The sequence below is a fragment of the Populus alba genome, chromosome 1 (assembly GCF_005239225.2).
Source record: "Populus alba chromosome 1, ASM523922v2, whole genome shotgun sequence".
Taxonomy (NCBI): domain Eukaryota; kingdom Viridiplantae; phylum Streptophyta; class Magnoliopsida; order Malpighiales; family Salicaceae; genus Populus; species Populus alba.
Genome location: NC_133284.1, coordinates 46292833 through 46318322, shown reverse-complemented (window position 1 = coordinate 46318322; position 25490 = coordinate 46292833). Strand labels below are relative to the sequence as shown.

General features: G+C 31.3%; 2 protein-coding genes across 2 annotated transcripts; one reads left to right on the top strand and one right to left on the bottom strand.

The window, feature by feature from the left end:
• Positions 1-7778: 7778 nt before the first annotated feature.
• On the top strand, positions 7779-10569 carry LOC118058594 (GDSL esterase/lipase At5g03610). The gene is made up of 5 exons (XM_035071307.2): positions 7779-8119; positions 8247-8477; positions 9197-9468; positions 9741-10047; positions 10217-10569. The coding sequence occupies exons 1-5, from the start codon at positions 8053-8055 to the stop codon at positions 10414-10416; spliced, it is 1077 nt and encodes a 358-aa protein (XP_034927198.1). The 5' UTR covers positions 7779-8052; the 3' UTR covers positions 10417-10569.
• Positions 10570-12389: 1820 nt separating this feature from the next.
• Positions 12390-21861, bottom strand: LOC118058592 (ADP-ribosylation factor GTPase-activating protein AGD5). The gene is made up of 11 exons (XM_035071306.2): positions 21580-21861; positions 20272-20330; positions 20001-20091; positions 19514-19568; positions 19322-19412; positions 18971-19205; positions 14952-15171; positions 14630-14817; positions 13994-14413; positions 13841-13899; positions 12390-12876 (listed from the first exon to the last, which is right to left on the bottom strand). The coding sequence occupies exons 1-11, from the start codon at positions 21628-21630 to the stop codon at positions 12717-12719; spliced, it is 1629 nt and encodes a 542-aa protein (XP_034927197.1). The 5' UTR covers positions 21631-21861; the 3' UTR covers positions 12390-12716.
• Positions 21862-25490: the final 3629 nt, after the last annotated feature.

Sequence of the window (25490 nt, the reverse complement as noted above, 5' to 3'; positions counted from 1 at the left end):
ATTTTGAATAATCTGTATATTATAAGTTTATGAACTTAATCTAAATACAAATAAAATATATATAGGTTAAACTAAAAGTACTATTCTACTCTAATAAATAAAACTATATAAATATTATTTAATAGTTATCACTGCCAAGAACATAAACACAATTGGCCCTAGTAGAAAATGATTGTAAAAAAGGAGCCAAGTGAATTGTAAATTTCAGCTATCATACTATCAATCATGGAGCTTCCTCGGAGAAAGTATGTTCCTTTTCCAGACTTCCAGTATCAGTGCATGAATGCCCAGTGTGGCTTGCATGGAAGAGCAAATAAAAGCCTCTTTTTGTAGAAACTAGTTTTCTGCACGCGATAAGATCATCTCTATTATTTCTATGTCATTTTAAATGCCTTTTCTATTGATCTAACAAAATAAATATATAAAGAGAAATAAGTTTTTTTTATTGGAAAACAAATTAAACCAATGTTATGCATTAAAATAATTCAATAAAATAAATCCGTTATATCTCGTTTATTGCCTTTAATTTCTATTTCTTGATCAATCATTTGTTTCCTTACACTATCATTACATTTCTTTCTTATGCTTATGATGAAGTGAATCTCTTTTTACCACCACATAACAAACTTTATGTAGAATTTGCATTTCTCTTGGTTTTTATCATATTAAAATGGGACACTCTTCCATTTTTATTTTTATTTTTTGAAATTATAGTTTATATCCTGCATAAACTCAATTTTTAAATTTAAACAAAAAGATCAAACTTCCTTGTATACAATATAAAAAAGAAGTGAACAAATGACTAATCTCTCTTTCTTTCTCTCATTTGTAACCCACCCTAAAATACCACCCATGTTCACTACAAGAAAATTTGCTAATACAAACGGATACATCGACATAATGTTTTCATCGGTTGATTACAGTGAGTTTTTTCAATTGCATATGCCCTCACAGTATTCATCAGTAAACATTGATGAAAATATTTCATCAATATATATCGAAAGAATTACAATGAAAAAAGAATGAATGAGAAAACAAAAGCCAAAAAGTACAATGACGTGTTATTTTTACAGACAAAATTAGTAATAGATTTAAATCCGTCAATTAAATATGTTGGTAATAATTAATTTATGACATGACAAACAACCCTCCTCTCTCTCTCTCCCCCCCCATTTATTCTTCTTCCTCCATTTTTCTTTGCAACAAACACCACAAACCCCACTCCTTATTTTATCACAAATCGACCTCCCACTACAAATCTAACCATCTCAATACTTAATTTGTCAGCATTTATGTTTTGATTCAAATTTTATTGAGGATTCTCCACTTCAAGTAAGTAAAACTATTCCATTTTTTATTTGAACTCAATTTTTAAATGTTAAATTTCATTGTATATTTTTGTATTATATGTATTTTTTTTTTTGGTGTTTACTTGTTTTATAGCTTTTTTTCCATAGAAATTTTTTGTATGAATGTTTGATTTGTACATGTTAAGGTTTGTTTAAGATCTTGTAAAATTGTATTTGTTTGTAAATTGATTAAATTTAATTTGAATTTGTAACTTATATATTTTTTTATGAAATAAATAATAGCTTATTTAATGGGCCCGTTTTATATTTTATCAATTTTATTACTTAGTTGAAATTTTTTGTTTTTATTGTTAACTATTGTTTTGCCACTGTAAAATTATGGGGTTAATTTATGATGGGTCACGGGTCACGGGTCACAAAGCCTAAAGCCAGTTTCATCTTAGAAGCACAATTACTTGTCTACTGATGACTTAAGAGTCTGTGTTTTTCTAATGCACATGCTTCGAACATATCAATATTGATGAATTTAAATGATTGCAACATGTATGGACTAAAGAACTATGACTATCACGTATTTATGCAAACACTCATTCCACAACCTTAACAAAATTTATTGTAAAAAAAGATATAAGATGCACTCACGGAGATCAATCACTTATTTAGAAATATATACTCTAACAAGTTGCAAATACAACACATGTAGAGGATTGAAACGAATATCATTCAGACAATTTGCAAACTTGAGATGATATTCCCTTCATCGTTCTTTGACTTTATGGAACATCTGCCAATACATCTACCGTTTTAGAAAAAAGTTAAAAGCTCGGTTCAATATAAATGGTTGTATTCATTCAAGAGATTAGGGATTACACATGCATCATAATTCTAATTCTATTGTCTTTTTAAAAAAAATATTCAAAATATTCATTTAATTCCATGCAGGTACTTGTTCAACCTTAAAAGAAAAGTAAAAAATAAAGCACATGTTGAGGCTTCGATATATGAGGCTTATATTATTGAAAAGATCTCAACATTTATCTTGTGCTATTTCGAGCCTCACTTAAGAACAAGAATTAATCGTGTTTCAAGGCATGACAACGTAGGGAAGTGCCTTTGAGTAAGAACTTGTTAATATTCTCTCATCCTGGATGACCCGTACCAAAAAATATTGTGAGAAAAACATATTTGATATAAATAGAATTTGAACAAGCACATAATCATATGTTATTTAACTATAATGAATTAAAGCTTTTTATTCAATAAATAAAAAATAAAAATCATTGATGGAATGGCATACAGCTTTTCTACCAGTGATATGTTATATTCATCGATGGAACTACCGATGGAATGAAGCGAGTAAATTTTTTTAGCACGTTTTGTTCGTCAATAAATCCATTAGTAAAATTATTATTAACATACCACAAATCATCGACGAGAGTTTTTTCGACGGATTATTTCCATCTGAGCCTATTGGTAAAATTCGTTCCAATGGATTGTTAGTGTGAATATTGGCAAAAAAGTCTGTCAGTAAAATTCATGTTAATGGATAGTGAGTATGAATATCAACAGAAAAGCCTGACAGTAAATCTAAAAATTATAGTAGTGGTTGGGCTATTGGTTAGAGAAAAAAAAATTCAATTTCCACCATCCCCACCATTTTTGTAAAATAATTGGTCACCCCCAAGTGAAATTGACTGTCTAAACTCAATTTAACATTTTAGTTGAAAACCTAACATTTTGTTAAATTATTGTCTTACTTTTCTTAAATTACATTATTGATATAGTTACTTTTTTTCTAGTATTTCCGCACGCATGGTGAGTATTTTTTTTCTAAATATTTATTTGAAAAATATCAAAGTACAATTAAAATAATTAATATATATTAAAAAAAACTAATATTGAAGATTTTCAAAAGATAATTTCAAGACACGATATGCTAAACAGTCTTAGTGAAAGAAACGCAAGCACCTGAACGGACCACATAGACAAATGCAAGCCCATAACAGGTGACAAGTCAATGGCCCACACTACCCAAATTCACGCTTGCCCATCTTGGACCTCGTCATTGCATACAAGTTAATAGCCTATTTGTCCCCAGCCGCTTTGCTTTAAAGCAAATTAAAAAATACTTGATAATTTTTTTAAAATCAACTGTTTAACTTTTAAAAAGGAAAGTGATTTTTATAAAAAACAGGTTTAAAATTATTTTGAGATTTTACTTAAAAAATAATGTGAACATAGGTTGAGATAAAAGATTACTTATTTCATTTTAAAATAAAAAATAACATTAAAAAACTTTAAATCACAAAAATTCTAATGTTGCATAGTTTACCTTAACTTATAGTTTTTATCCTAGTTCTTAGAATAATATTTTATGACATTTTGATTTTTATTTTTATCTTATATTACTCATGACTTTTGATCTTAAGGATAGAGTGTTTTCATATTTTAAAGTAATTTATTTTAATATCTTCCATAAGAACTTTGAAGTTATGTCCGTAACTGATTACCAAACAGTTAGTGATTTTATTCACAACATGACACAAATAGTTTTGATATACTATCTCATGTTGTTAAATTAAAAAAATATATAGAAAAAAATTATTTAAACATTATTAATATTTTTTACAATTAAAAAAAAATTTAAACCGTTGGAGGATTGTTCTAATATCACCCAGTTAACTTGATAGTTTAAATACGATTGGATAACTAGTAAAAAAAATAATTTAACTTAAAATAAATACTTAAGATGATATTTTTATAAAAATTAAAATGGTAATAAAACAGGTATCATCAGACTATGATAATCTATAGAAATAAAACAAAACAAAATAAATTATGAAGCTTAGTTTCCAATAAGTTTAATGTTGAATGATGAAATTTTTTTTAAAAAATTATTTAAATTAACTCGGGTTAACTCTCAATATAAAGCAAATTAAAATAAATTATAAATCTCAATTTCAATTAACTCAATGTTAAAAAATAAAATTAAAAAATAATCATTTAAAAAAAAAGGATAAAAAGTAACTTGAGTAAAGTTTCGGTTAATCCGCCAAACTTGTGACCTCGAATAATGAAACTGAGATAACCTCAAAGAAATTAAACCAAAATAAATCATGAAACCTAATTCTTAATTAACTCAATATTAAATGATGAAATTAAAAAAAATCAATTAAAAAAAAACTTGAGTCAATTGAGTTAACTCATCAAACCCGTTGTCCGGGTTATGAGACTTGGATAACCTCGTAAAAAGTAAAGTAAAAATATTATGAAGTTCATTCTCCATTAACATAATATTGAAGGATAAACTTCAATTTGATAAAAAAAAAATTATTTTCTTTATCTCATTACTTGACAATGATTTTTTTTATAAAAAAATAAGTTTTATGGTTTTTTTTTTATATAATTATCTTAATCTTCATCACATCACATGACTCATAGGTTTGATGAATTAATTTAGGTGGGCTCAATTTATTTTTTAAATTATTTTTTTGTATGATTAATTTATTTTTATTTTATATTTTAATATTTGGTCTATTGTAACATGGTTGATATGTTTTTTTGTTTTTATGTTAATTTTTTTTCTTTGAAGTACGCAAGCATTGACTAAATATAAAAATTGTCGTCAAATTGTTTTTTTATTTGACCCGTGGTGGAGAACAATGGTCATCACGCCTTATCTTATTTCTTGTTAATTGTTGTATGGCTAGTAAAAAGATTAATATATGACTTTAATAGTTTAATTTACAAATTCATGTTTTTGCTTAATGGTCAACACGCGTAGCTTATGAAGAGCTTAGAGTGGAAGGTGCGTGCCCTCTGGGGTAATAACAGCTAACATGATGAATTTTTGTTTAAGATAATCTTTGTTGTGAATTATATTAGAAAATAATATAAATTATATTTTAAGATTTTATTTAATAATTTAAATTTTTTGGGTTGAATTAATTATTTGACATGTATCAGAATTTTGATAACTAAACGGTCACGAATTAAATCTCATCATTTTTATTTATATAATAAAAATCAAGCATAATATAATGTGAGTATGTGCAAATTTCGAGTCTAAAATGTTTTTATTTGAGGAAAGTGTGTTATATAATAATATAAATTATATTTTAAAACTTCATCTAATAACTTAAAGTTTTTGAATTAAATTGGTTATTTAATACATTGATCATACAATTGATTGGAGGTTTGATTCCCTCTTTACCTTCTAGCTAAATTTATTTTTTCATGGTTTATTTTTTTTAAAAAAAATACATTACATACAACCATTTATTTATTTAATTTAACATTATATGAGACTGATTATTGAGACGAAAAACAAAAATAAAAACTAGCCTAGGCACATTGTTCTTCTTCGTGTCCATGCTATTGTGTTTTTTTTTTATATAAACAAGTGACTTTTTTTATTGATTGTTTGGTTTTTTTTTGTGCTTTTTTTTTTCATTCTTTAATGTTGAAGTTTTATTAAATTTTATCATTTGATATTTGATATTTAATTTATTATAATTTTTTTTTTTATAATTTTTATTATATAATAAAACAAAATATAATTTAACTTATTGAAGTCCATAACTCAGGTCACGAGTTTTACAGGTAGACTAAAACGAACCTAATACGTTTCTTTTTTTTTTTCCTTTGATATTTTTCTTTAAACCTATCCGATCAACAAGATCATGTCAGTGCAACTCTTATATGATTTAATTTAAAACTCTGTTTATATAAAAAGTTCGAATCAAGATTTTTCAAGTTTGAATTGTTATACCAAGTTTAATGACAACACTATAAAATTTATAATGGTCTAGATATTATTATTTTACATTCCAATTTTTTTTTAATCCATACCGTAATGAAATAGCTATCAATAAACTAGTAGGTTACCAAGTCAATTGTTTTTTAAAAAAACAATTGGCTTTCTTCTTAGTGATAATCTATTAAAAAAAACACATTGAAATTAAGAGAATATGGCAATGGGAAATTTTTAAAATCAAATATTTCAAATTTTATTCTCTTAATTTAACTTTAAGTGCATGGACTTAAAAAAAAAAAAAAAATGAAACCGCGACTAAAGATAAAGATAATTTGAGAGGTAATTAATTTTTTTTTTTTTAAATAGGCTAACTATTATCAAGCTACTCAATATGATAGGTTTCTAACGTCGTCTAATCAGCTTGCTCATTAATTAATGTTAAGTTTTATTTTTTTAACAATCTTAAAAAAATACCTTCCATATCAATGTAGAATATTCAGGAAAAAAAAAAAAACTTAATAAATTATGTGACTGCTGGTCCTGAAATTCGAATTAGAAAATCAATTCAGCCCGGTTCGACGGATTGATCCAAGATCCGACTGACTTGAGGCTGAAACTGGATCGGGTTGAAAAAAAATAAGGAAAAAAAACTCGGTGTGACCTGGTCAAAAACCCGATTATAATCTGTTGACTTTTTTTTTTTACTAAAATAACATCGTTTTGATTTTAAAAAAATTGATTCAAATAACCCAATTAAAATTTGGAACTCAAACCTTGAACCGAGCGAGATCTACAAACTATTTAGTTAAGTATCAGGGCAACGCTGAAACTATTTTTTCTTAAATTTACTTTGCAACATCTTACCTTATGATGTAAAACAATCGCAAATTGTTGGCGCTGTGTGAATGTCATTAGCTAACATAGTTCGAATGTAAACACATTACTTCTTTTTTCTTCTTTTTCAGAAGATAAAGATATAAAAATATGGCAACTCAAAATCTCCCTTTTCAAGAACAGACAGTTACATTTATTTATTTTAAAACCCATATATTGAGGTAGGGTTTAATATTATAGTGGTGATTGTTTTTTCAAAGTATTTTTTTTTTAAAATATATTTCAAAAAAAATATTTTTAAAAATTTATTTTTGACATCAGCACATCGAAATAATATAAAAATATTAAAAAATAATTTAAAATTAAAAAAATTTTAATTTCTTATAAAACACTGAACTAAGATTATGTTTGGAAATATAGTTAAAATGGTGTTTTTTTAAAGTTTTAATTAATTGTTTTATATTATCAGATTATTTTAATATACTGTATCAAAAATAATTTTTAAAAAATAAAAAATATATTTTTTTTTAAACCAAAAAAAAAAAATACATAAACCATAATACCTACCGCACTCTCGAATAAATCCGGAACAGGCTATCTTAATGGACGAAGTCAGAGAATTTCCAAATCAAAATATCCACTGGTCAAGCCAAGGCATGGTCTAGACTTGGAACAATATCCAAATGATGAAAGGGGCAATCATAATTGACTAGCTCCATTATTTTCTTTTTGAAATCCCATACACCGTTCAATTTACAGCATCAAAGCACATTTTTTAATTAAAATTGCAATACCCCTTCCAATCACATTCCGCGTCTCGGAATAAAAATTGTAAAAAATATGAAAAAAATCGATTAAAAAGTAGAGAAAAATCAAAATGAAGCTGCTGCTAGAACCTAGTTTTTTGCGGTCATAAAGAGGTTCGGACTGAACATCTCGAAGAAGAACAACGACCACGCAAAAAGCAAACCTCTATGGTGTGTGCTGCCACCACTATTTAAGGAGGTGATCGTGTCTCTTTCCTCAGTCAAAACTCATTTCGGGATACACCTCTACATCACCCTCATCATCTCCTTCTCCACCGCCACCATCTCTGTCGCGAGTTTAAACTCTTGTGACATCTTGGCTTTGTGTTTTATAGCTGTCCTAATCATGGACAAACAACAAAAACTCGTCTTCCACATCTTTCTCTGCTTCTCTTTCCTTTTGCTTCTCTCAGGTATATGGATGTTACTTATCTTTTTTAACCATTTTAATATATATCTTTGATTTCTTTTTTCAAGGAATATGATCTTGGGCTTGTTTTTTCTCTTCAAAACTTGTATAAAACTACTCTTGTATTGCAGAGAACACGAGGGTGTACGGTTCATCTCACCACCACCACCACCACCACCACAGACATCGTCCTCTCTTCAATTTTAGACCAAGCAAGCTCTTTGTATTTGGAGACTCGTACGCAGACACAGGCAATAACAGGAATTCCTTAGCAAGTTCATGGAAAGTTCCCTATGGAATCACATTTCCCGGCAAACCTGCCGGTCGGTTCTCAGATGGCCGTGTCTTGACTGATTTCATCGGTAAGTGGTGTCTGTGGATTCCTCTGCCTAATGATGTGTTTTCACCTTTAGCTTTACTTTCTTAGGTGTGTCCATGTAATCAGCTTTACTTTGCTTTTAGTCTTGTAGCTGTATAATTATATTTTAGTGGTGGGGTTTTCCCACTATTTTATCGTCTTGTCTTGTGACGATCACTACTGACTCTGCTACTTTTTTTTTTAAGCTGTAAAATGCTTCATTGTAGGATTAACTTTAAAAACAAAAAAAACAAAAAACCTTGTTTCAGTACTTTCGAAAGGTTCTTCTATCTTCCTTCCACTGTCTCAGCTCCCATCATCCATCTTTACCCCACCACTACCGTCTAGATAGTTTCTTTTTTGTTTTTTTATTTATTTATGTTGATATTTACTTTGCTGCAATTATTGAAACTTGTTGTTGCCCATACGACAACATTGTACACTTCAGCACTCTTTACAAGTGACAACGAATTCTTGCAATTTAAGGTTTACCTATTTACTTAATTCTTGTATTTTAAGAAAATGAATTGATTAGTCCCTGGTTTTACAATCCGTCGGTTTGATCCCTTTGTTTTTCAAATCCATCCATATCATTTTAGTTCTTTCGCCAATCTCATGTTTTCTTTCCTTTTTAGTTTTCTTATTTGAGAAATAGGAAAAGAGAAACTACAAGTACGAAGCTTAATTTAATTAACGTTAAAAACTATATATATATATATGCAGCCAAGTCTCTCGGAATCAAGTCTCCGATCCCATACAGATGGAGAAATGTGGGGATCGAGCACTGGAAAAACGGGATGAATTTCGCATATGGAGGCACTGGGGTGTTCCCTACCTTGGCTCCGGATCCGAACATGACCACACAGATTGATTATTTCCAAGATATAATCCATAAGAAAATCTACTCTGAATCAGACATATGTTCCTCTATGGCCCTTGTTTCCGTCGCTGGTAATGACTATTCAACTTATGCTACCACAAACGGCTCACCACAGGTAACATTCGATCATCCGTACTCCTCTGTTTTCTTCTTATTTCTGTATTTTGTTCTCGAATTCATCCATGCACACGTATTTGTTCAAGATGATGATGTTACATCATGTTAGTTTTGTATTTTCTTTTTCTGGAAGCATGGGCTCCAACGATCCAAACATAAATGGAAATTCAGGATGAAAAATTTGTTTCGTTTGCCTCTCTAATCAATAGATGCCTTCAACACTAGACGATGGAATGTGTGATCTTAATTAATTTCTTGTCACTATGGTAGGGCTGGCAACCTTTCATTATAGAAGTAGTGAATCAACTAGTTACGAACATGAAACGCATTCATGGCATGGGAGTGAACAAAGTGGTTGTCACCGCCCTCCAACCTCTGGGGTGTCTTCCCCGCAGCACCTTCACGTCCTCGTTCCAGCAATGTAATGGAACCGAAAACGAGCTTGTCGGTTTCCACAACCTCTTGCTGCAACAAGCAGTCACAAAGTTGAACAATGAAACCAAGGATTCTACGTTTGCCATTCTTGATCTCTACAAGGCATTCATGGCTGTTTTCAAAAGCCAAGGAAAAACTCCAGGTTTGTTTCTTTATTTTTTCAGCTATTACATGAATCATTTAGTACATAGCAAAGTAATTAAACGGGCTTGCTATATCATGCATGTTGTCTCAGTTTAAGATATTTTCAAGCTATGCTCTTGACCGGAGCTCTTCCTTCTTTTTCCTTTTTCTTTTATTGCCCTGCTCAGGAAGTTCGCAGTTCGAGAATCCGTTGAAGCCATGTTGCACCGGAATATCCACTGAATATGGCTGTGGAAGTGTGGATGCGAACGGAGCGAAAAAGTATGTAGTTTGTGATGATCCTGAAACTACATTTTTTTGGGACACAGTGCACCCTACGCAGGAGGGATGGCGAGCTGTGTATTCAGCTTTGCTCCAAGAACAATAATTGTAGAAAAAAAAAAAGAAATTGGTGGTGTGAAGTAGTTGTTCCTGTTATGCATTCCCCAATAATATGATCTTTGGATCTACTTTTCTTTTATTTTTATTTCTCATCTTTCAAGAATTAGCGAATTGCTATATTAATTAGTTTTTATGATTATCTTGATTTTCTTTTCTTTTCTTTCTTTTTTTTTTCTTTTTGGAGATGATCAAATTTCTCAGTCAGTTAGATCCATGTGTGCGATGATAGGCTATTAGATCCTGCTCGTGCACTTTTTAACCAAGCAAATCACCTATAGTCTTTTGTTCAAAAAAACAGGAGAGCTATTAACTTGTGAACATTGAAGCACCTTTTTTTTTCAATTAATTTTTTTTATAGCCTAGTTAAATGAAATTAAACTTGAGATTGCTGTAAAAACACAAAATTAAAATATTGAAGATTAAAATCTAAAAACAAAGAAAATATATAACTAATATCATATTAGTGACACCTTTTATTTTTTTTTTTTTGGTATTTTTTTTCGGTCTTTGGGTTGAAAAAAAAGAGAGAAAGAATAACCTAAATACAACAAACAAAAAGATTACTTAGTTTGACCATTTTTTGATAGTAAAACTCATTTTTCTTGATATCAAACGATTTCAATCGACTAGAGTAGTAGTTGATTTCATTACACTAGAGTAGTTTGATGATTGTAGGTTTTGTGTCTTAGCATGCTTCAAAAAAGAGATCATGTTTTGTTTTAGTCCTTTTGGTTTGGTTGATCTTTATTTTTTTTTTTAGATGATTTTGGAGTGTTATGAAGTTGTTAAATGGCTTAGGATGATTTGTATAGTGTTTATTAAGTGTTTTGGATAAAAATATGTTGAAAAATAAATTTTTCAACCCAAAAAACCCTTCTTTAAATTTTTATCCACTACAATAATAGCTAGATTATGTAGAGCATTAGGCAGTATGTCACTTGTTACTCTTTTAAAAAAAAAACATGATTTAAAAAAGAAATAAATAAAACAAAATTCAAGCGAAATAGCTCACACAAGCCTGCATACTTGAGCTATTTTTTTAGAGCTATTTTTTTGTCATTAATTTTTTTTAATTTTATTATTCAATGTTAAGTTTTTATTGAATTTTTTTCTTAATTTTATCTTTTAATATTTAATTAATTTTTAATTAATATTCATGATTTTTTTCATATTGTTTTTTTATAAGGTTATTGTGGTATCAAATAAACATCATAATATTTGGTTAGTGTCTGATTTTGTGAGTAATTATTTTTTTATCATATAATTACATAAAAATTAATTTAAAAAAGTTATTAAACTTAACAGAGTTTATAATCCATATTATGGATTTAGCAGGTAAAGCCATGGAAACCTTGTCAATCTAATATTTTCATATTTTTTAAAACAAAAATGTTATCTTGAAAAAAAAATTAAAGATAAATCATGTTTTTACTAGTAGTTTGAGTTGTTTTTTTTAACCCGATAAATTTACTATGTCACATTAAAAAAATTCCACCTAAATATATTTAAAATTTAAACTAAATAAAAAGTCATGTCAAAATTTTCAGGTTTGACCACACTATATTTAATAATAATATAAAAAAAGATCCATTTTATAGGCAGTGTAGCTGGTCCTTGCTAATTTAGATATCCTTTCCTTCCTTCCTTTGAACTCATTAGACTTTAGCTCTAAAAAGGAGTAACCATAAACCATGTCCTTGCAACTTTAAATGCTACTATTTTTATACTTGAAAGTCATAACGTTCATTGATATAATAAAAAGTTGCAATTTTTCTTTTTACTTATCAGCGAACAAATATATTTTGAGAATTGGATTAGAAAAACAAATAAATAAATCACTTGCATTTATTGGTACAGCTTAAGAATGACTGTCATTTTAATATCAATTAGTTACAAAAAAAATAAAAAAATTATAAACGCTATCAGTGCTTAATATTGCTTTATAATAATCTATCCGAATGGAAGAGAAAATAGAAGTGCCTCCTTTATAGAAATTATGATCTCTAAATCATGGCTACCAACACGTTTTGGAGCAGAAGAACACCTACATTTTAACTTGGGGAGAAAGGGGGGAAAGGGGAAACAATCTAAGCCCATATTTATTACTCCGATACTCGTACAAATGAACCATCAATGAAATATGAAGGAAAAACTGGAACTGCCTCTACAGAATAGTTTACAATCGCAAATCCAGAAGGGAAGAACAAAATCTTTGAAGTGCTATTTTCATGTAATAAAACTATTTTAGTATTGTATGATGTAGCCAACTTCAACTCCTGATGGCACTCAATGCTTTGAGAACATGCCTTGCATTAAAGAGGAGAAGTCATAATCCTTTCCGGCTGGTGTTGAAGTACCCGATGAGACCGAGGATGACGATTGAGTTTTCCCGACTCCATTGTTTGTCCCACCATTAGCAGGGGTAGCTTGCTCAATGTTATAAAGGCTGCAAGCACCAAGGGTAAGAATATGAGTGCAGAAAATACCTCAAAATCTAGACGGGAGAACAGTTTTTAAAAGTGGAAAAGAGAAGCATTTATGGATATGAATTCAAAGTGTACTTGTAAAAAACTTTCAAATTCCAGCATTTCTAATCATTCTTTTAAGTTTTTATCATGGCAACATCATTTTACTAACATAGAAAATACAATAACGGTCTGAGGATTTTACACTCTATGCAGCTATAAAACAGGAATACATGTGCTCACGTAAAACTTGAAACTGCAGTGCTTTTCAAGTGGCTCGGAGCTTCCATCCTGTAAGTAACAAAAGGGGGGGAAAGAAGAAATGCAGCAACAAGCTTATGCTATAGCTTTCTCACTTCCATTGTCTTCACTCCACAACACTACGTGAATTTCTTCATGGAATGTTATAATTGGAAACAATTGAGTAATTAGCAATTTTATACCTCGTGCAATGGAAGACTGAGGACCAAACTCAAGCAGGAAGATATAGACATGCACACAGAAATGTGGGGAGGGAAGATAGCATACAGAGAGTAAGATGAAAAAAGTAGTCATATGATTTTTCATTTCTGTCTACTTGAAGACCACAAATTTAAAAGCAAGCCCAGTTTTACCAATTGAGGAATGATTGTTGGACTTCTGCCAAAATAAAAGGAAGCTACTATGCACATAACAAGATATGCATGTTAAAAATATTCTCTGGCAGTCTAATACTATCTGAAACTTGACTCGCCGCAAACAAGCTGATCAAACAAATTAACAGCTGACGGGGTGGCCCTCCCCCAAACCCCACACAAACACCAACAAAAAAATAAAAAATAAAAAAATAAAAGGGAAAGGAAAAAGGTTATAAAATTCATGGTTTCAGTTTCAACAGAGTTCAAAGCACGATCACAGGTTATATATATTCATCAACACCACAGTAGACTAGGGAAAACAAATTACCTAGATGTTGGATATGGTACAGAGCTTCCCCCAGGATGTGTCAGTCTTATGTCAGCAGTCTAGCCCAGTAAAAAAAAACATCATCAGAAAACTACTGAATTAAGCCAATTAAGTATCGGCAAAAATGAAGGCAATCCATTCCATAATATGAACCTGCTTAAGTTTCTGTAAGTCACCCTGCCCAGCTACTGGCATCAAACCAGGGATTTGGTATCCAATATTTGGCCAGTTTTGTGCAGGTATGCTAATACCATTTGGCCCTTGCTGTTGAATACTGCCTGAAAGTTTTTGGTCCCCACCAGCAGATTTTGCTGCAGTGGCCATAAGAAGTTGCTGTTGCTGCGCCAGTATAGCAAGTTGCTGTTGATTCATTGCTTTTGGGTCCCCGCCAGCAGATTTTGCTGCAGCAGCCATAAGAAGTTGCTGTTGCTGTGCCAGAATAGCAAGTTGCTGTTGGTTTATCTCTTTTGGGTCCCCACCAGCAGATTTTGCTGCAGCAGCCATAAGAAGTTGCTGTTGTGCCAGCATAGCAAGTTGTTGTTGATGCATCGCAAACGGTGATACCATATTGGACTATAAAATTTTGCGAACAAAATCATCAGATAATATTTCAATTCCACGATAATTCCACAAAGTTGAACTCCAGTGCAAACTCAAACTAAGTTGGTTTTTTACGGAGGTGATAGATGTGATCAAGAAATCAGAACATCCAGTTAGAATCTAATAAATCACCAAAAAAAGTTTTGAGGAAAAGTTCAAAAGATGCATGAATGATGCCAAAGCATATACCTTCTCAAAAAGGCTCATTATATCATTTTTTACATCTTTCTGGGGTTTCTCCAAGACTGAAGGGGTTGCTAAAGAAGGTGAATCTTTAAATAAATCCTCAATTCCAGAAACGGACGGGGTATCATTTTGTACTGCTTTAGTTGGACCAGTATTTCCAGTTGTTGATACTTCTTCGGCAACTGCTGCAGCTGCAAATTTAGGAAGAGTCCACATTGTTAACAAGAATCACTATATATGTGTGTGTGTCTGAAAAAGAAAAAATCAGCAAATTACACATAAAAGGTCATGGTAAGTATGATTGCCCAAACAGATGAAAACATACATTGAAAACCTGCCCAACTGTTATCATCATTAGCAGCTACCTCCGAGCCATTTTCAGTAGGGCCATCCATGGAGAGCAAGTCGAAAAGGTCAGTAGCAAAATCAACTTTGGGTGGAGAGACAGCTGGAGCAGCATCTGCAACCTTCTTTGCAGCTTCAGTAGCCTCCGCCATTGGTTCAGCTTTTTCAACAACCTGTTGAGGCTTTGCAGGAGCAGTGACCTGTTTGTGAAAAAATATCGTATGCTCAAATAATGATGCATCTAGGAGTTTTATGCGTGGCAATGAAAAAAGAAACAGCAATAAGATGTGAGATGACTGCAAAGTGAGGAAACAATGAGAATCATGCATTTAACCCCTCAAACCAGTAGTCATTGCATAAGAGACAGGAAACTAGATCCATATGATTTAGATATAGCATGATTTGATTTTATATAAACATTGGGTTATTCTGATTGGTTGTGCTTTTGGAGATAGATTTTACCTTATCGAAACCTTTTCTTCATAACAAGATTTTTATACCCTTAAGCATCCACATCCATACTCTAATTGAACTCCCTAGCTATAATAGCTAGAAAATATATGTTTTACCCGTAGCATTGTAGCTCCTCAAAGCACTTACTATTCTGGCTTTGTAAACAGTACTTGATATATATAGTGTATACTGTAGCACTCTAATTGTGGTGATGCGGTGGTGGTGAAAAGGAAGAAGTGATTCGCAGGAAATTTATTGGTGTTGCTGTCATTCTTCTGTCTTCTGCAACTTCTAGTTACTGTTAAAATAGGAAATTTATTCGGTTATTTTTTGTTAATTGGTTTGGATTTCAAAGCCTCTGCCTCTTCTCTGCTAGAGCTACCAAATCAACAAATCTCCAGCTTCGACAAGGCAGAAGGTGCAGCCACCATGGTACATCTCCGCATCTCTCTCCCTCTCTTTAGCTGCTTCTTGATTCTTTCCTCTTAAAGATCTGCTTCTGCAAGGGCATTAGCTAAAAGGGTTTGTGCCTTCATTCATGTTTCTGTTTTGCAACCTAAATTTGGTTTCTTCGTGGTTTTTATCATCTGGGTTTGTGATGTCAAATGTAATTAGCAATCCTAGATGGTTACACTTCATTAGATCCCATTTTGCACATCAATCTATATAGTGTATGAAGCACAACCAGTAATTGAATTAAACAGAACTTGGACAGTCCATGTGTTAAAACTTGGTTGCTGATTTTCTTTCAGGGACATGGTATTCCACATGAGATTCTTGATTTCTGATGTTGCGATTTTTTTTATTATTTTTGTTGTCGGGTTTCGTGTTAATCTGCATTTTCTGTATGTTGAATTTTTTAGGTTGCGAATGATGACGAGGATGAAGATGATGTTTATGATTCTAGACATGCAGGCAGTGCTTAGCTGCAAGACACAAAATCTGAGTCCTTTACAGAATTGCCCAGGCCTCAGTCTGTTCTTACTATGGATTGTTTTTATAATAAAGAGGCAAAGAGACAAAAAAACTGGTACATATTTTTCTTTGATTCATCTGAATTCCATGGGCAAAAAAGTTCAATGGCCCAGTATGTTGTCGATATTCTTTGAATGAGTGGCTAAATTGTAATAGAGAGCAAAAATCTCTTTGAATTTTACTGAGAGCAACATTGACATAATTTTTTTACAGTATTGCAACTTTCTTCAAGCATTGCCTTTGTTGCATGGTCTAGCAGCTTTAAATGAATGAGAGCAATACACAAGTTTCAGCAGCCAGTGAGGCATTTGTGAGGGTGTGATATTCCTAGCTGTCATTACATAGGAGTTCTATGCAAGATTACCTGGGCTCATTTAACATTTTCCTTGATCATTTTTCTGCAAACTCGTTTCCAGCCACCAAGTCAACTCCTTTTTTCTTTAGCTGTATGTGAAATCATACGAATTTCTGAAGAAATCACATTACAGCTTTTTTCTCTTCTTCTCCTGGTCAGATTTTCTTTTCTAATTTTGCAGAGATGAAGATTAAAAAGTTGATGCAATACTAGACACCCATCATTTTGTTTCTTTTGATATTTCATATTTGCATATGAACAAATTGTGCTTGTCATACCTCTCCATTTTTCCTCACACGGCTATCCTTGTCATACACCTATTTGAAATGCTCTTTCTTTTTTGGGAAATCAAAACCATTGTGAGCTTAGGATTCAAATGTGTGTTCAAATTTTTTATTTAGAGCCTATTTACTGGAAAAGTTCCATTTTTTATTTCCCTTTTTTCTATAACTTCCAAAACTGTCATGTGATCCGTAATCAGGTTGCTAATACACTTTGAAGCTAGGGTGATGCTATACAGCTTGATTTGTATATTGTCAATTGCCTTAATAGCATATGTGATTCTTAAACCTTTCATACATGCTAGGGTGACATGCTGTATAACCAGACATACAACGTTGATCAAAGTTGCATTTGCTTCTGAAGAAATTAAAGATGCTAAAAAACCTGTACGTTCCAAAACATCAATATAGTTTTAAAAATGCTCATGTTTGGACCAACTTGTAGAAGGACCCTATAAAGCATCTATTACTCAGATGAATTGACAATTAAAATCAGATTTTCTTGTGCAAAAAGTAGTAGACAGTTAAGGCATACATGCAATGAATATGGCATCCTTGTGAGTACTTGTTTGCATGTTGTCTTTGAAGATTCATCTTACACTAGATAGATTTATGGTTGCATTGGGATTTTAGTTGTGAGTACTTTGTGTGTTCAAAAAAGAAAAACTTGCAGTTGGTTGTCTAGGAATTTTAGTTGTGGTACAGATAAAAAGGGAAAAATAAAAAACAAGGTCCAGTTCTTTCCAAATGCATGTAAATAGGCAGATTAAGACATTGAAGATGCTAACTAAATTTGACGGTTCTGATGAATTTCCATATTATTCTAGAATCAGATCAACTTGCTTTGCTCATTCATTAATGAAAGAATATAACTGTTTGATGTGCAAGTGCAATGAAACAGAGAGGCAATGAAACATGAAAGAAATAACTGTTTGATGTGTTTGACAGTCAGTTTCCGTACATTGGGAGCTAATATTTTTCTCCATGGTGCAATAAATGTAGGATTGATGGTCAGCAACTCCTGCAACTCATTATCCCTTTACTCAAAGTTCAATCAACTTAGATGAAGATGATGTTGTACTTGGTGACAATGACAATATGGAGAGACTGATAGGTACAAAGGTGGCAAAGAAGCAAGTTAAAAAAAGAAAAGGGTAGCACAATTTCTCATGTTTGATCGATCTTAGAGGATTACAAAGAATATAAAATGACATGGAACGTAAGAAGAAGGAAAATTTTGAAAAATCATATGCTTTAGAGAAAGAGAAAGTAAAGGCAAAACATGTCGAGGCAAAGACGGAAAGAGGCAGGATTGTTATGATGCAAGAACCTTAATTGAAACAACAAGGTGAAGAGACAATAATGTTGATAGATACAACAAGCATGCCTTGACATTGGTTGAATATTATGAGATGCATCAAATGGAGATATTAGTAAAATGATGTGATAGTGATTTTAATTAGTAGGGATTGTTTAAACTTTCTTCTTTTTTAAAGTGTATGCATTTTCTTTTTATTATTTTTAATTTCTACTATATTAAAATAATTAATTTTCAAAAGTGTCACTGAATAATTAGAATATTCATTAACATAATTTGAAAGCAATCAAAAACAAGAAATAACATACACTTGAATATTCATCTCACATATAATTTGAATAACAAAAAATAATAATAAAATATTCATGACTCTTTATTTTAGAGAGCATGGATGTGATCACATGTTTTAGAGAGCTAGCTAAAATGGCTTTCTAGCTATTTTAGCTAGGACTTAGCTAAAAAGTAAAGAACATGGATGTGGATGCTCTTAGATCTTAGTATTTATTGAAGCTGTCTTTTCAAACATAAACAAAGGAAAGAAATGATCAAGTAGTCCACAACATATTCTTTGAATACAGGAAATCCAACTCGAACTCAAAAGGTAAAATTCAACATACCTGCTCAAATGCCCTAGGAGGAGCAGGAAGACTTATTCTTGTAGCAGGAGCACTGTTTTTTGAATTTGATACTTGAAAATTCTTTCTTTCCTCAAACAAATTTTCAGAACTGCTGGTGTGTCCATGCCCGCTTCTTTCAGCAGGTCTCTGCCAATGCAAAGAAGACCTTTCATCCCTCCCACTAGAAGGAGATTGTGGTTTTCCATCTTTAGAGACCCATCTCTTCTCTTCATACCTGAGAAAAAAAGTAACAATCAGGCACACTGCAATCATATGGACACACAAAGAGAATGACCAAACAAAACAGATTGAGAAAACTTGCTAATAATAGGGTTCTAACTATAGACATACTTTGCACGAATGAAATTCTCAATTCCAACTCTGTCGTAGTTTGGTGGCAGGTCTGCTTCCCAATAACTATTTGCTCTCTCATTCCCCATTGCTACAAAAAAAACAGCACAAAACAGGCTATTTATTAAACTCAAAAGTAAATGAAAATCAATCAGAATAAATCACTAGTTTGGAACAAGCCATTGAGCTTACATTGAATAAATGCAACCTGCTCTGGAAGCCATGTGTCAAGGGTTGCAGATCGAACCTGCAGAAGAGAACCAATCTAGAGTCAGAATATCCTCAAGGATAATTGCAGCTTGATGTCTAATAAACAGCATCTCCAAGTGGAAAATTAATAATCAAATTCAAAAGGTATAGACAACAGCAAGATATAACTTTATTGATCAACCAACAGTAGGCCTGGTTACCATGAACATCAAAAAAGAAAAAAATGGACAGCGCGTCATTAATCTCATAATAGTAAATAATCACCATACCATTTTTCTTTAAATTTTCTGTTTCTGTAATCAAAAGAGGCTAATACAAAAACTATTTCTTCATTGTTTTTCACAAAGCAACTCTTCATAGAAGACCTTGAAGGTCTCATCTAAAATTCCTACTTTATGCCCAAATTTTTTAAAAATTATCTTAGTCTTCAGTTAAAGATGCTTAATTGGATTACAAAACAGTTAGTCACCTTCGATATGTGCACCCCAAGACTTCTATGGATCCCTGAACATTGCATGCAAATAAAGATACCCAAATTTACGCTTGCCCATCTTGGCCCTCTGCAACGGAAACAGGTTAGACTCAGTAGCTCAAACAGATTGTAAAGCAACAAAAAAACTTAACAGTATCCAGCCACTTGAGAAGATCCATGACTTTAGAGTAATTTTTTATTTTTATGTTGCTAATTATTTACTATTATGCTAATTGTATCATATCTTGATATTCTTCTAGGTACATACTTGGCTTTGCAGTCAGCACATTCCCTATTCTCGGGCAATTTCAGGAGTCCTTCCAATATCTGCATATGCACAAACAGAAAAGATGGAAGTAAATCAACATAATACATTATTAAGAAATAAAAACGGAACAAATAGTATTGATACTAGAATTCATAAAGTAAAAACATTTAGAATGCAGAAAACAACAAAGCAAAAAAAAAAAATTATTAGCAAAAATCATAGTCCACTTCAATGACCAACAGCATCACATGCAGTTAGCCCCAATGGCAGTCATAAAGTCTAAACTTTGACATATATCAAATGCAGCAACACCTTGCCATGAGGTTCAAAAAATCACTATAAGAATGGAATGCATGATACAAGAGACAAGATGGAAATCAATAAAGACTCTAGAAAACTCCATGGTGCAACTATGAATCAAATATCAGGAAGAAATCACATTTCCAGCAGCTTATAAAAAACTAATATTTAATCCCAAAAAGCTCAATTCACAATTGCTCCCCAAAAACAAAAGAATCAGACTGCCAAGTTGGCAGATTATGCATACCATACACGTAGATTCGATCATAAAATGCGCACTCCATCCCATTTAACACAAATTACCCCAACAGCATATAATCCCTGTAGTTAATGCACTCGGAATCCAAACAAATTCTAAGGTAGAAGAAATTCAATCCCTCCTAATTCCATAATGCCACACCAGCACTCGTGAAAGATGAACAAGAAATACCTATATTTAGCATTAGAGAAGAAAACAAATCACAAGCAGCAAAATAGTCAAGGACACTGACATAGTTCAGCCTATCTTAATAATTACAAAATGCAAGAATGTTGAGAAAATTTCTTTGTTCTTCATTCCGAATTAGACTGAAATTTCACCACCAGGATATATAATTCAGAGAAAATGCAACTTTAATCTTCTACTTTGATCTCAAGATATTATATAACTAACCAGCAATAATGCAAATGAATCGCATCATATCAAATATAAATCTCTGCCAATCTAAAACTTGAAATTCACATCCCTAAAAGGTTTAACTCCAAAAAATTAACACAATCACCATTAATTAGTATAACAACCATCGCCATAATCAAGACGTACTTCATCGATACCAAAAATATTAAATAAAATGTAAAATCAAGCACAAATAAATATCAATGATCGAATTAATCATCTATCCAATCTAAAACCGCAAGACACATCAGATCAAATCAATCGCCACTTAATTCATAATCATAAGGATAAAAAAGAAATCGAGATTAAAGCAAAAACAGGATAGAGATTTCGATCAAGAAAAAAAGACTAACCTTTCTGTGCCTGGCATTGAGCTCTTTAGAGACGTTGGCCTTCTCGTTCATGGTGAGCCTGCAATAACCGCCAGAAAGAAGAAATTGGCTGATCGAGAGAGTGAAAGAAAGTCGTAGCTGCAAAAGATAGAGAGGTCAAGATCAATTTGGTCTTTTTAGAACCACTTTCTCCTCCCTATCTCTCTTTCTTTCCCTCTGATTAGTGCGCGATCCAAACAGCACAATAAGAAGAGGAGGAAGGAGAAAGAGGGGTGTTTTTTTTTATTTATTCAAGCGTTTCCTTATTTTTAATCTTTATTTTATCTGTTTATTCATTTTTTTTATTTTTGGATGTTTGAAAGTGTAGTGAAAATATTTTTTTTATTAAAATAATTTTTTAAGTTTATTTTGATATTAGTATATTAGGAAATATTTAAAAAATTAATTTAAAATATAAAAACAACAAATTATTATTATCTATCGTGGTTGGTACGTGTAAGATAATGGGATTAAGACGCGAAGCGCGTAGGAGAAATGTATCTTTTGTGCGACCTGGTCGGGTGTAACTAGTTGCATCGCACGGTTCTCGTCAGAAACATTTTGATCACGCCCAAGCAATTGACATGGAAAATGTTGTTCTCCAATATGTTTTTTTATTTGACATTAAACGTATTCTAAAACTATAGAAGAAACTAGTTAACTAGCCCGCTATATACTGCATATCAACTTTATATTTATAAAAAATATTAAAAAAAAAATAAGATTCACAGCACTAAATCCAAGATTATTGGATTTTGGTTTAGCTATAATGCTAGATTCAAGAATCTTTAATCAAGTAGAGCTATAAGACCCAAAAAAACTTGGATCTAACGGCTTTGTCACTTAAGTAATTTGGGTTAAATGTCTCTTTCCAGCTCCAAGTTACTTAGTTATGAAAAGGAATGTTAAACGCAAATTAATAATGAAAGTAATAATGACAATAATTTATTTTACCCTTCAAATCAAATCTATATTTTTTTGTAGTAATAATATTTATTTAAAATTTTATAATATTAATAATATTATTAAATTTGTATAACCCAAGTTTTTATAGATCTTAATTGCTTCCAATAAAATTTATGGTTTTCTTTTTATAGTAATAATATATTTTTAAAAAATTTATTAATGATAATAATAATAATAAACTTATCTCGCTTAAGTTCTTATAGTTTTTAATCCTTTCAAATCAAATTTATGATTTTTCTTCAATAGTAATAATATTTTATTTTGATGATGATGATGATAATTTATAATTTGACCATTCAAATCAAATCTATGGTTGTTTTTTAATATTAGTAATATTTTTTTCAAATTTATTAATAATATTATTAAACTTGAATGCCCAATATCAAGTGGGTCTAGCTTCAATGCTAGATCCAAGAACTTTGAGCCCCTTTTAGACGCCATATCTAAGAGCTTTGAATTTGACTGCAACGCCGAACAAAGAGCTTTGAATCCAAATGTTAGACCCAAAAACCTTAAGTTCAGATATCAAACCCTAGAGTCTTTGATCAAGTATGGCTACAAGACCTAGGCGACTTGGATTTGACGCCCCTGTCAGACCCAAATAACTTGGGTCTGCCGCCCATTTCCAGCTCCAAGTCCTTTGGGTCTAGAAGGGATGTCAAACCTAAGTTAATAATAATAATAATAATAATAATAATAATAATTTATTTTACTCATCAAATCATATCTATGTTTTTTTTTTATAATTAGTATATTAATTATAATAAGAATAAGAATATTTATAATACAAGCAATCATATTTTTAATGGTAATAATAATATTAAACATGTATGTCTCAAGTTTAAGTGGGTCTGGCTGCAATGTTAAGTCCAAGAGCCTTGGGTCTGGTTACAACGCTGGACCCAAAAGCCCTCGGTTTGGACACCATGCCCAAGAGTTGTGGGTCCGAACGCCAGACCTAAAAGTCATGGGTCTTGATGACGGACCCATAATCCTTGGGTCAGACGCCGGACATCAGGCCCAAGATCCTTAGGGCAGGTGGGGCTAGAATTGGGTTTGGAATGGGATATCAGGCCTAAGTTAACAACAACAACAATAACAACAACAATTGATTTTGCCCTTCAAATCAAATTTATAATCTTTTATAGTAATAATATTTATTTCAAATTTAATAATATCAATGAATTTAATAATATTAAACTTGTATGGCCCAAATTTTTATAATTTTTTAATCCCTTTAAACGTCAGACTTAACAGCCTTGGGCTCAGCTGCAACACCGGACCTGAAAATCTTGGGTATGGACATCGGATCCTAAAGCTTAGGGTTCTGGCGTGGACTTAAGAGCCTTAGATTCTAGCTCGAACCCAAGATCCTTGGACCAAGCATGGATGCAAGATCCAAGTGACTTGGGTCAATGCCCCTGCCAGACCCAAGCAATTTAAGTCACGCGCCTCTTTTCAACCTGTAGTTACTTAAGTCTGGAAGGGGATGTCACACCTAAGTTAATAATAATAATAATAACAATACTAATTGATTTCACCCTTCAAATCAAATATATGTTTTTTTTTTCGATAGTAATAATATTTATTTCAAATTTAATAATATGAATAATAATATAAAACATGTCTGACTCAAGTTTTTATAGTTTTTAATCCCTTGAAACTAAAATTATGGTTTTTCTTTGATAGTAATAATATTTTTTTGAAATTTATTAATGATGATAATAAATTAATAACAAAAACAACAACAACAACAATAACAATAATATTCATACTAATAATAGAAGATATAATTTATATTGAAGGAATAACAAATTCATAAACATAAAACATTAACTATTTTAGTGGGAATATATGATTTGAATTTTTACGGGGTTTGCATACCCAAGCATGCGAGTCTAGTCCTTGAGCCTAGGGTCTGATTGACATGTCTGATCCCAGTGCCAGTATATGTCAGTCATGTCATTCCCCAACGTTAGACCCTAAAAAACCCGAATTGACCTCAAACACCATTCAATGCCAAATGTATTACATTGAAGTGATAACCTCACCCCCAATTACATGCCTAATAAGTTTTTTTGGTAAAGACAATCACTTTATTACACTGTTTTAATCCACAGTATTTTATATCTTGGTGAACAGTATAAAAATAAATAGTAAAAACTCAACATCATATAACTTTTATGAGATGGCATGCCTGTGCGCTGTTGCGGGCTTATAAAATAAATGTACTTGATAGTGTTATAATTGTGAACCAACGCTAGATAAGTAATAGAAACTAAAGGTATGATGGAGCCAATATTTCATGACGAAAAAAAAAAGTTGTGTTGGTGATCAAAAACTTTGAGACTGAACAAAATGATTTGTAGCAATCCACAGTGTTTTGTGAGCAAATATATGGTGCTTTCACCACATGATTTAGCTTTTATGTTAATAAAAAACAAAAAAAAAATAACAAAGCTAAATTCTCTACTAACTTAATATTAAAAAAAACTCAACAGAGATAATTTTGGAAGGAAAAAAACCCATGAGAAAAAACGTTGTATCAATTGACAATATTTTGTGAGGAAAACTACAGTGTTTTCCCCAATATAATCGACAAAGACAATTTTACAAAGAATCATAAAAAAACCCATTTAGAGAAATACAATAGTAATCTATAGTGTTTTGTGAGGAAAACAACAATGCTTTTCTAATATGATTTAGTTTTATTGTAATTATAATTTTTAACTAACTCAATATTTAAAAACAAAATCGACAAAGATAATTTTGGAAAAAAAAATAAAAAAAAATCATGTGAGAAAACAATGCAGCAATTCGCAGTGTTTTAAAGAAAAAAAATTACAAAGCTAAATTCATAATCAGCTCAATATTAAAAAAAATAAAATGGACAAAGACAATTTTTGAAAAAATAAAATAAAATAAAA

What these genes read in the sequence shown, in the direction of transcription:
- LOC118058594 (XM_035071307.2), top strand. Translation starts at nt 8,053, where the DNA reads ATGGACAAACAACAAAAACTCGTCTTCCACATCTTTCTCTGCTTCTCT. An exon ending in TTTCCTTTTGCTTCTCTCAG is followed by an intron (nt 8,120 to 8,246) that starts GTATATGGATGT and finishes CTTGTATTGCAG; the next exon opens with AGAACACGAGGGTGTACGGT. An exon ending in TGTCTTGACTGATTTCATCG is followed by an intron (nt 8,478 to 9,196) that starts GTAAGTGGTGTC and finishes ATATATATGCAG; the next exon opens with CCAAGTCTCTCGGAATCAAG.
- LOC118058592 (XM_035071306.2), bottom strand. Translation starts at nt 21,630, where the DNA reads ATGAACGAGAAGGCCAACGTCTCTAAAGAGCTCAATGCCAGGCACAGA. An exon ending in TGTGCTGACTGCAAAGCCAA is followed by an intron (nt 20,092 to 20,271) that starts GTATGTACCTAG and finishes TTTCCGTTGCAG; the next exon opens with AGGGCCAAGATGGGCAAGCG. An exon ending in CTCCTAGGGCATTTGAGCAG is followed by an intron (nt 15,172 to 18,970) that starts GTATGTTGAATT and finishes TTTCACAAACAG; the next exon opens with GTCACTGCTCCTGCAAAGCC.